This window comes from Oreochromis aureus, linkage group 23 (genome assembly GCF_013358895.1).
Source record: "Oreochromis aureus strain Israel breed Guangdong linkage group 23, ZZ_aureus, whole genome shotgun sequence".
Lineage (NCBI taxonomy): Eukaryota > Metazoa > Chordata > Actinopteri > Cichliformes > Cichlidae > Oreochromis > Oreochromis aureus.
The window spans coordinates 40,012,176-40,024,592 of NC_052963.1; the positions used below are offsets into that span (position 1 = coordinate 40,012,176).

General features: G+C 38.8%; 1 protein-coding gene across 1 annotated transcript; it reads left to right on the forward strand.

The window, feature by feature from the left end:
• The first annotated feature begins 269 nt into the window (after positions 1 to 269).
• LOC116331081 (cytochrome P450 2J2-like) lies at positions 270 to 11,304 on the forward strand. The gene is made up of 9 exons (XM_039607239.1): positions 270 to 927; positions 2,738 to 2,900; positions 3,160 to 3,309; positions 3,499 to 3,659; positions 4,020 to 4,196; positions 4,273 to 4,411; positions 4,843 to 5,030; positions 10,269 to 10,410; positions 10,661 to 11,304. Exons 1-9 carry the CDS (start codon positions 727 to 729, stop codon positions 10,834 to 10,836), a joined length of 1,497 nt encoding a protein of 498 aa, XP_039463173.1. The 5' UTR covers positions 270 to 726; the 3' UTR covers positions 10,837 to 11,304.
• The last annotated feature ends 1,113 nt before the right edge of the window (positions 11,305 to 12,417 follow it).

Here is a 12,417-nt window from a genome sequence, read left to right on the forward strand (position 1 = left end):
AAGAAACTATGTGCATGAAATAAAGTGATTTAAATATGCATATTTTTTTCTGCATCATTTAGATAGTTAGGGGATATTTTATTTTACACCCTCTTAACAAACGTCATAAATGTTATAAAGTCATAAATATTTTGTGGAAGGAACCCCTCCCACCATCCAGCTGCAATGCCCATCATTTGATACTGCATTGCTTTTTGCCCACTGACCCCCGCACCTGATGCAGGTGGCTACTGCAAGAGGGCAAAAGTACACTGCGCACTTTTACTGCATGCATTTGGGACAAGGCAGTATTGAACGTAAGTGAGATATTCCACGTTGTAGTGGCGCAGTTGAGGGAGCTCTCACACATGCAGTATTTAGTTGCTTCTCGTTTGTAGAGGTGTGAACACCTTAATCGCACTCAGGTTCGGACCTGCGGACCAAAACAACCACACCGAGACTGTTTGGTTTGGAGGTTCTAAACAAACGTGATCCGAGCCAACTACCTGGTGTACGCTGCAAATTGGAGCTAAACGCGTTCCAGAAGCCGTGTAGGCTTTACATTCCGGGGTGCGGTAGGGTACGGTATACGTGCAGAGTACAAACTGTCACTTGAGACTACCGACTAACCACAAAGTTTATGTAACCTATCCCTGACTCATCTGACCAGCTGACTAAACGTTCTCACGTGGTTTGTAATGACTTGTTCAACGGGGAAGCTACAGGTCGTCACAAACAAACGTAGACATGGAGACATTATACAGTGTCCTCGGGTTGGAGTGGATAGACTTTAGCAGCATTTTGTTATTCCTGTGTGTTTTTCTGCTCCTGACGGATTTTTTGAAGAACAGAGTGCCGAGAAATTTTCCTCCTGGACCCTGGGCTCTTCCTTTCATCGGTAATCTTCATCGCATCAGACCTGACAGACTTCACCTGCAATTCGCAGAGGTATGACATATTTTCACAATTTATTTTCAATCGGTTAGAATTTCACATTAGTTTTACATGGCGCGATGGACCTCCGTCTCTCTAGCTCAGAGACCGCAATCAAGTGAGCCCTCATGTGTGAAGTGAGGGTCACGTTAGCTGCACTGCCAGCTTCCCCTACAATGTTGTTGCACTTTTCTTACGGATATTACGGTACGGGTGCCGACTGGTTCACTATTTAACTACTCAATCCACTTCGAGTTTTGAAATATTAGAAATTCATATATATATATATATATATATATATATATATATATATATATATATATATATATATATATATAGTAGTGAACGAATTTATAATTCGTACAGTGTCTGCTCACTATACTGTACATTTATATTCAACCTGACCTCATCCCCAACTAAATAAAATTGCAGTATTACAGTAGTTAATTTTTAAAAGTCTATTTTTTAATGTTATTACAACAAAACTGTTAGGTGGGTCACCCCCACTCTTCCTCTTCCGGCTCACACCAAGTGTAGTGTGATAGGAATTAGCTGCCTGTTGCAGCGTGCTCCACTCCTAAAAGGCTGGTAAGCAAACTGAAGAGGGCCGACAGCATGTTTTTTCAGTGCCTTTAATACCTTCCAAACAGCTCTGCTGAGAGGCAAGATGTTCAGTATGGGTGTCTCCACTTCTACTGTCTTCTGGATTGCATTGGGTCTATGCCCGTCAACATCATGGTTATGAAGGTCGAAACGGACACATATGGGTACTTTCACCTGAATGACAGATTGGACTGGAGGACCAGCAGTGATGCTGCGTACAAGTAGGGACAGCATCAGTGCCAGAGATACCAAAGTCATGAACAAATTAATCTGCAAAGCTGGAAGCAGCACCACTCAGCATTTGGAGGCATTTCAGTCAGCGAGGGTTAGAGGTCACTGAACAAACTGCTGTCCATGACACCTGCCCATCACACCTGCTCCATTCCACACTTGGCCCTCGAGGACTGGAACTTGACACGACTGCTTTAGAGAGAGAGAAAGAGGGAGAGAGAGAGAGAAAAACTTTCCCAAACACCAAGATTTATAGCGTTGCTTTCTGATTAGTGGAGTGAGCCTTAAGTTTCTGTACCTTATTGTACCATCTCTAGTGCAAAAACATAAATGTGTGATACAAAATACGAGGTAATTGTATAACATAAAATAATGGGGGTTTATGAGCATTAAAAATAAATAATATATTTAAACAAATTTACTGCTTAGAGCAACACTTTATTTTCACATTTAAAATTTTATGTTGAAATACTTAAAGTGACATTTTAGAGGGACCATACAACGTTTTTGGGAAAGCCCCTGTGAGAAATATTTACTGAAGTGCAAATAATGGACTTTATCCTATGTTCCTTTTATTCCCTGTTACTTTGCAGGTTAAAATGACCATAAAAGCTGAATTATAGATGCCTGTCAACCACCTGGCAATAGGTTAAAATTACCCATTCTTCCCATGTAAACAACATCTACTTCCTTTTTTTTTCTTTTGCTGGGGCAAGGTCCCTGCACAACCACAACAATGCCCCTATAAGCAAGCTCTTGGCAATGAGAAAGAAAAATTAAATTTTAACAGGAAGGAATCTCCTGAGGAACCAGGCTTGGGGAGCGGCAACCATGTGCCTCGAACAGCTGGGGGTGAGGGCAGGGAGACAGGACAAAAACACAGTGTGCAAGAGATTCAGATTTAATTGATAACTAATTATTAAATGCAAAATGATGTATAAATACACAGTTTTCATTCTCACAACAACACCTGTCCACTCTCTGTGTTCAGTTTGCAGAGAAATATGGAAAGATTTTCAGCCTTCGACTCTTTGGCGGAAGACTTGTGGTGCTTAATGGCTACAAACTTTTGAGAGATGTGCTGGTCCAACAAGGAGAAGACTTCATAGATCGTCCCACATTACCCTCATTTGAAAACTTACTTGGGAATAATGGTGGGGGTTTTTTGTTTTCTGTTCAAAAGAATCTCCCTTATAATAAATGCACCAACAACATCAGAACTGCCAAAATAGAGATATTAAGATGTTCTAATTGGTTTCTATTACCTGTGTGTGTGTGTGTGTGTGTGTGTGTGTGTGTGTGTGTGTGTGTGTGTGTGTGTGTGTGTGTGTGTGTGTGTGTGTGTGTGTGTGTGTGTGTGTGTGTGTGTGTGTGTGTGTGTGTGTGTGTGTGTGTGTGTGTGTTTATTCAAAGGTCTTCTGATGTCAAATGGGTATCAGTGGAAGCAGCAAAGGAGATTTACTCTTCACACACTCAGAAACTTTGGTCTGGGCAAGAAGACCCTGGAGTTATCCATCCAGCAGGAGTGCCAGTATCTCACAGAAGCTTTTGCAGATCACCAAGGCATAAAAATATCACACTGTTTTTCACATATTTTTCTGTTTGATGCGCGTATATCATTTTGTGTTTCTTCCAACTTTCCAACAGACATGCATGCATTAAAGCATTAGTGTAATTATCAGACATTGCGAAACATCATTACTCTTGCAGAGCTGAAACAAGCCTCATTCACATTGTCTCTTTATTTCACAGGAAAGCCTTTTAATGCCCAGGCACTGTTAAACAACGCTGTGTCAAACATCATCTGCTGTTTGGTATTTGGGAATCGATTTGAGTACACTGATGAGCAGTATCAGTCTATTCTTAGTGACTTCATTGAGATGGAACGCCTACAGGGAACCATAGGGACACAGGTAAACCCCTTTTAAACATGTGTCAAGAATACATATAAATAACAAACATCTCTTTATTGAATCAAATGTATTGATCAGCCCCTCTAGAAATAATTTTGCTACTCAGGAGCCATATTTGGAAATTGTATTAATCATTATGTAGATTAGAAAGGCTTTGTTGGCTTTGCTCCAAAATAAGGTTTTGAAAGATTTTATTTTTCCCCGGATGTTAGACTTCTATTACCATCTTAGGAGCCGTGGATTTCCCCAACAGATGTTAATTCAGGGTCCTTTGAGTTCCATATAGAAACACACAGGTAGAAATGTCACAATTGTTTCCAGACCATCATATGATTTGGTAACTGTCTTCCTGTTCTGTAGATGTACAACACAATGCCCTGGCTGGTGAAGTGGCTGCCTGGACCTCATCAGAAGATATTAACTTTGACGAAACGCGTAACCGATTTCATAAAAATGAAAATCAGAGAACACATAGAAAATTTTGACCCAGCATCACCGAGAGATTACATTGATGCCTTTCTCATAGAAATGGGAGAGGTGAGTGTTGTGCTGTGCTTTCTTTTTGCATTTCAAATGAAATATGTCAACAGTCATTTATTCCTGTCGCCTGTAGAAGGAGGGCAGTGATTCAGTTTTTGATCACAGCAGTTTAAGTGCATGCACTATGGACCTGTTTATTGCTGGAAGTGAAACTACAACCACTACTTTGAACTGGGGACTGCTTTACATGATCTGCTACAGTGACATACAAGGTGTGCATAATATCCACCATGCCTGCATTTGTTGTAATTATCTTGGTATCACATATTTATTGTTAGTGGTATTAGGATTTTTTTCCAACCATCTTTGCAGCATAGTTTTGTATTTTCTAAGTTTTAAATATTTATTTTAAATTTATCAGTTTCAGTTATCACTTAGTTTATTTTCTGTTAATTTAAGATGAGTAGAATTTGTAAGGGAACAGGAAGACCAGAATCAGCATGACAATGTCAAAACCATGTGTGAACGTATCTGAGTGATTGTCCTGTAGACTCCTCATACTTGCTGTGTTAACAAAGAGCAACTTAACAAAGACAATTTTTTACTTTTCTGAGTTTATTCTTGATAGCTTTAAAAGTACACAGTCGTTTCAGTTAATTTACTTTGTTTATTTTAAAACTTGTTTCCTGTTTTCACTGTGCAGAGAGAGTCCAGGCTGAGATCGATGCTGTGATTGGTTCATCCAGACAGCCGTCTATGACTGACAGAGAAAACATGCCCTATACTGATGCGGTCATCCATGAGATCCAGAGAGTGGGCAACATTATCCCCTTGAATCTGGCCCACAGTGCAATCAAGGACACCACAATTGATAAGTACACAATCCCAAAGGTACACAATCTGCAACAAGTGTTTGTGCCTTTTTTTTTCCTAGTAAGATTTTCTGGCTTATTCTTGAATTAAAAACATTTTAACCTCTAGGCAAAAAACAAACAGACAAAGAAACAAACAAGCAAAAAAACTGTTGAAACAAACTGATTATCACGATCAGGAGAGCCTACACTTGCTCTAGGTCCAGAGCTGTGCTTTATTTGTCCATTATGGACTGTTGTTGATATTTGGTCATGCAAAATTGTGGCTTTTTTCCAAGTTGCACAAAGTAAATATCTTTATCGTACTTCATTTTTGACATATAGTTCCTTAAATCCACTGTTTTATTAAATTGGTTTGAACCATGAGTTCTTTTCTCAATAGATTTTCACACTAGTGTTTTAGCTACGGTATGTGAAGATAACGTAACTTTGATGAAAAGAGAAATTATATGTTGATGTGAACTGAAACGTGTAGATGAGTATTTTCTGTAATACTGGACAAAAATGATCTGAATTCATGTTAAAAACAGATACATTTATTATAAACTATAGTTAATGGCTAAAATTACACTACCAGTCAAAAGTTTGGACTCACCTTCTCATATAATGTTTTTTCTTTATTTTCTATTTACATTGTAGATTCTCAGTGAAGGCTTTAAACCTATGAATGAACACATATGGAATTATGTAGTAAACAAAAAAGTGGGAAAAAACTCAAAGGATGTTTTATATTTTAGATTCTTTGCTGTGATTACTGCTTTGTACAGTCTTGGCGTTCTCTCGATGAGCTTCATGATGTAGTCACCTGAAGTGGTTTTCCAACCATCAATTCACCTTTTCTGTGTCACACAAAGACATGGCGGGTGGAACCAAAGATCTCAAATTTGGACTCATCAGACCAAAGCTATTTGTCTAATGTCTATTCCTTGTGTTTCTTGGCCCAAACAAATCTCTTGTGCTTGTTGCTTTTCTTTAGTAGTGATTTCTTAGCAGCTGTTTGACCATAAAGGCCTGATTCACGCGGTCTCCTCTGAACAGTTGATGTAGAGATGTGTCTACTACTGGAACTCTGTGTGGCATTTAACTGGGCTCTAATCTCAGGTGCCTTAACATGTGATTTCTGCAGCAGCAGAGGTGACTCTTGGTCTTCCTTTCCTGGGGCAGTCCTCATGTGAACCAGTTTCAGTTGTAGTGCTTGATGGTTTTTGCCACTGCACTCGTGGACACATTCAGTGTCCATGAGTGCAATTTTCCAGACTGACTGAGCTTCAGTTCTTAAAGAACTGGTGGACTGTCATTTCTCTTTACTTAGCTGATTGGTTCTTACCACAATATGAATTCTAACGGTTATCAAATAGGCCTGTAAGCTGTGTACCAACCTGACCACAGCACAACACAACTGATGGTTCAAACTCCATTAAGAATAAAAGAAATTTCACCCTGACAAGGCACACCTCTGAAGTGAACGCCATTTCAGGTTCAGTTCAGTTCAATTCAATTCAATTTTATTTATATAGCCCAAAATCACAACAACAGTCGCCTCAAAGCGCTTTATATTGTACAGTATATTATTAGAATACAATAATAGATACAGAGAAAAACCCAACAATCATATGACCCCCTATGAGGAAGCCCTTTGGCGACAGTGGGAAGGAAAAACTCCCTTTTAAAGGAAGAAACCTCCGGCAGAACCAGGCTCAGGGAGGGGCGGGGCCATCTGCTGTGATTGGTTGGGGTGAGAGAAGGAAAACAGGATAAAGACATGCTGTGGAAGAGAGACAGAGAATAATAGCAGGTACTATTCAATGCAGAGAGGTCTATTAACAGATAGTGAGTGAGAAAGGTGACTGGAAAGGAAATACTCAATGCATCATGGGAGTCCCCGGCAGCCTACGTCTATTGCAGCATAACTAAGGGAGGATTCAGCGTCACCTGGTCCAGCCCTAACTATATGATTTACCAAAAAGGAAAGTTTTAAGCCTAATCTTAAAGTAGAGATAGTGTCTGTCTCCCGAATCCAAACTGGAAGCTGGTTCCACAGAAGAGGGGCCTGAAAACTGAAGGCTCTCCCTCCCATTCTACTTTTAAATACTCTAGGAACAACAAGTAGGCCTGCAGTGCGAGAGCGAAGTGCTTTAATAGGGTGATATGGTACGACAAGGTCATTAAGATAAGATGGGGCCTGATTATTTAAGACTTTGTATGTATGGAGCAGGACTTTGAATTAAATTTTGGGTTTAACAGGGATCCAATGAAGGGAAGCCAATACAGGAGAAATATAACTACAGGTGGTGTTGTAGGTGACTACATCCTGAAGCTTGTTGAGAGAAGGCCAAGGGTTTGCAGCGCTGTCAACAAAGCAAAGGGTGCCTACTTTAAGATATCTAAAATATAAGACATATTTAGAGTTATTTATCAATTTTTTCTTTGCTACATAATTCCATATATCTTGCGTCATATATTTTATGTCGTCAGTATGTATCTACAATGTAGAAAGTAGTAAAAATAAAGAAAATTCTTTAAATGAGAAGTTGTGTAAATAAAAACAGAATGTAATGATTTGCAAATTTTTATAAACTCACTTTATTCACAGTGTAAAAGAAAATATATTAGAAAACATGTCAAATGCTTAAATCAAAATATTTGACTTTTTGGCAAAAAATATCAGTTCATTTTGAATTTGATCGCAGGAACATGTGTCATGGTACTGGGTCAGTACTGGGTCACGTACTGGGTCACCCAGTACGTGGGTTTTAATCATTTTGTATTCATTTGCGTTCTAGTTTCTAGTTTAGCTCATCTAGTCAATTTCTAGGTTGCTGTTTAGTCCTTTGTTTCTTGGTTCCTTTTGTCATCTCCCCCTGTACTAAGTCTCCCTGGTTCATGCGCCTAGCTGTCATGTGTCATGTCTGTGTGGTTATGTTGTCAAGTTCGTGTCATGTCTAATCTCGATGGGCGTTTCTCAATATGCGTACTTGTGCGTACTTGCGTTCTCGTGTACTCGTGATACATCATCAGTCGGAGACCAAGTACTTTTTTTTTTTTTTAACTTTATTAGTAAAGATAACATACAAACAAAATGCACCATACATTACACATTCAAAGAACAAGCTTTCCTTACATATTAACTTTCATACATAGGAAAAAGAAAATATAAAGATGGGGTCACATAATTTAACAGATTATTAACTCACTAAATCAAAATCTTCTACAAAGGAAACAAAAAGAGCAGCCTTTTTCTTTTTAACTAAAGTCAAAGATTTAACCAACAGTTTTAAGTCGTTTTTCCAGTAAGCTAGTGTTGGTTTGATCTTAAAAAAACGACATTTATGTATAAATTGCTTGCACAAAATTAATAACACATTAACACCATAATTAGCTTTCTTTTCTTTCAAAAACACTCCAAACATTATCATATTTAAGGTAAATGGGGTAATTTGAATCCCACTGGAATAAAGCCAGGTATGAAAATCCAACCAAAATATTTGTATAAAATTGCAGGAGACCAAGTACTGTTCCAATTCGAAGTACGCATCAAGCCGAGAACGCGAAAAAGTCCCAGATGTGTTCTCGCTCCGCCCGTTTTATCGAGCATGCATCGGTGTGGACTTGGTACAGCTAAATATCCCAGAATGCATTTCGTCCAAAACTCAACAGCGGACTCCCGGCACATCGTTTTCAACCCCCCCGCCATGGGTCTTCTCACTACTCAGGTTAAAGAAGCCCCAGCAGCTGTCTATAGTATTGAGTGTCCACTAAAATAGAAATAAAAGCGTTCTAACATCTCACCTGCTTGTTTTTATTAAGGTATGTACACGTATGTACATGTACACTATTTTTATTAATAGAGGTTTCACTACTGAGGTTAAAAATGATATATAAGTCACATAGATCACTTCTAAATGTTAATGTTTGGTTTATTTCAGTGTTTTATTTGTTCCTGAGTAAACCGGTTTGGCTGTGATTAAAGTTAAGCTTCATAACATGTTACTCACAGTTAAATTAAGAGGGGACGGCAGTAAAAACTCCGGACCTGTGACATCATCACGTACGCAGGTGTTCCAACTGTACATATCGCGAGTCCGTGCTCGCGTTCTCGGCGGGTACGTACTCACCGAGAACGCATACTCGCGTTCTCGGTGAGTACGTACTCGCGAACTTGAGAATTGAGAAACGGCCCATGTTTCCTATTTTACTTTGAAAGAGTCCAGTGTTCCTTGTTCCTTGTATTTAGTTTCACTTCCCCTGTCCTGTCATTAGGTTCATGTGCATCAGCTGTTCTCCCTCATGTGTTTCCACTTCCCCTAATCTCCCTGTGAGTATTTATTCTCTGTGTTTCTTTCAGTCTGCGTTGCGTCATCTGTGTATCTTTCCCTCCATGTCGTCATAGAGATCATAGTTACTCACAGTTGTCATAGTTTCATAGTTCATAGTCAAGTCACAGTTTATTCGCAGTTTTCTTTGTTCAGTCATCGCCTTCAGTCTAGTTGTTGCTCAAGTTTATTTCTTTGATGTATGTTTCATGTGTATCAGCCCGAAATAAAGGCTCGCTTTATGTTAAGGTCACGTCTTGTCTTCTGTGTCTGCTCTTGGGTCCTGCTAAAAAAAAAACCCACAGCGGCGTACCCCACCGTGACAACATGACCTAAAAACTATTTTTTGAAACATTTCAGAAAAATGTTCCTCAGTGCAAAATTGTGAAGAGTTATTTGTCACCATCTACAGTATATAATATGATTAAAAGATTCAGAGGATTTGGAGAAATCCCTGTGTGCAACAGACAAAGCAGAAAATCATTAGTGTGATCTTTGGGTTCTTAGGCATCAATGCATACAGGTCACTCTTGAAAATAAGACCTCGTGTCTCAAGACAGACCTCATACTATCATGGAAATCATTGTATGTGCTCAGCAACACTTCCAGGAATTACTGTTTTGTTTTGTTTTTGTTTGGTTTTTTTTTTAGCTCAGTTTACTCCTCACAATTGCAGGTTAAGGGTCCATCATGCAAAGAACAAGCCATATGTCAACATGCATCTTAATGTTATTTACATTTTACAAAGTGTCCCAAAGTTTTTGAAATTGGAGTTTTACAATAATCTACCTAGTAGACTTAGAAAAAAAAAAGATACTACATGATCTTCCTCCATCATCTGGTCTTCCATCCTCCATCAGTTGGCAAATTAACACAACTGTTAATTACAATTTTGACTATTTTGTAATTTTAGCATCTCAGTTTTTTGTGTCATACTTCTTCAGGGCACCATAATCCTGGCTTCACTTGACTCGGTCCTACATGATGAGTCAATGTGGGAAACTCCACACTCTTTCAACCCTGAACACTTTCTGGACCAGGATGGTAAATTTCGCAAGAGAGATGCCTTCCTTCCATTTTCTGCAGGTTAGTTGGAAGTTAAAACCTCTTATTCTATTCTAAAAAGAGCAAAATGAAACCCATACTATGTCTTTCCTTGTAATCATCTTGCCACCACAATGTCTTTATTTGCCTAAGCAATTTTTTACGTATCGTTGGTTGGTAGGCCATAGGTGTTCACTATAACCTTAGTTTGTTTCAAAGGTGCACTAATAATATGTGGTACGATTGAATATTTAGTAAATTATCTGAATAACACTGTCTTATGCATTCTCAGGTAAGCGTGTTTGTATTGGAGAACAGCTGGTTAGGATGGAGTTGTTCCTGTTCTTTACCTCCCTCCTTCAGAGGTTTTCATTCTCTGCACCTGCTGGAGAGCAGCCCAGTCTGGAGTTCCAGCTGGGAGCCATACGCTGTCCCAAACCTTACCGCCTCTGTGCTGTACCACGTTAAACCATGAATTATCACAAACTGAAAATGTCTGATTCTCAGCTTGATACATCACTCCTTTATTACATTTATCATCGAATACAGTTTAGTTTTTGTTCTTGTACTCCAGTAGACCTTTTTGATAAACCTTTACAATGTAAATCTATTCTACTCTAACAGAAATTTCTAAAAATGTTAAACCACCAAAAAACTGAGATCAGTTCATCCTTTTTACTCTGACATTAAGGCAAGTGAAATAATGGAGTCGGTCTCTGTTCTGGTTAAGGACTTCAGAGTGTATTATACCTGCCTGGTTCATTGCTTTTACAAGTAAAGTGGATTCTGTCCCTTTTAAGGACAATCAAAGTTATTTGTTAGAAAACTTTCCACTGTATTTGAAGGCTTACAGAATCCTTTCTTCTAAATTGTTACTTTACCTGAAATGAATGGTAATTCTGAAAAAAATACAATTAAAAAAATTATTAAACTTGACTTTTCATTTCTCTTTACACCATTAATACCCAGTCAAAGTCGTTTGTTTTACCTGAAGTGTGTTTGACGTTAGAGATGGAAAATGACAAGTAAGAGAAAATGAAAAAATCTAGGGTGGCAAGAGTAGAGAGAGCATTGAGATCCTTTTAGAAATGCTTCTAAAACCAATCATTTGAAATGTAAAAATAGATGAGCAGCAGGTGTGCCATGATCATTGCAATACCAAAGAAGTATAGAATACATGGTATGAAGTACTTTATTTGGATCATGACATCCTTGTTGTGGGGAGAGTGTTTGGGCTGCAACTGGGCATCCAAATTGCAAGACAGACCTCTGCACCTCTGGGGTATTGTTTCTCTTTTAGTTCAATTTACAATACTTTAACGATCCTTTAAGAATCTGGAGTTCTGTTGTCCTCTTTGTTAAGATCCTCTTGCAAATGCTGTCCAGAAAGGAGCTTGGACTGGAGGATCCTGCACTACTGTCAGCTTTGCAGGAAATGGATAAACTGGTCACAGGAGCTGGAGCACTTCTAGGTTGCCAGGTGCTTAAATCCTTCTGACATTGGTGACATCACAAGAGCACAATTACTTAATTTATAGATGTAAGTGAAGTAGACTATGGCTTGATGACCTCACATTCTGGGCTCCTTGCTTATTAATTTGGGCCAATATTGTAAAAACCTCAGCATAAATAAGCATCACTGTCAATTCAGTCCAATCTTCCTCTATCTGGCTTAGGCGACTTATTAAGTTTAGCTCAGTTTGATCCAAAGGAATCTAGCTATGTGCCATGCCATGCTTATAATTCCTCTTTGTTAGATCAATGCAATTTGTTATACATTTGCTTGAACCAAACACAAACTACAGCTGGTCCAAAATGCGGCACCACACTCATATTTAAGCTTCTCTTCACTGGCTTTACCTATTGATTATAGAACTAGTTTTAAGAGTGTTTTGTAGACCTTTAAAGCTCTCTATGAGCTTCAGCCACAGTATATTTATCACATCTCCTGTCATCGTACACCACTGGTCATAAACTAAGGCCATGAGCCAAGGCTCTGCTGGTTGTCTCACAGTTCAGGTGAGAATCAAGACTAACCAAACTTTTTCC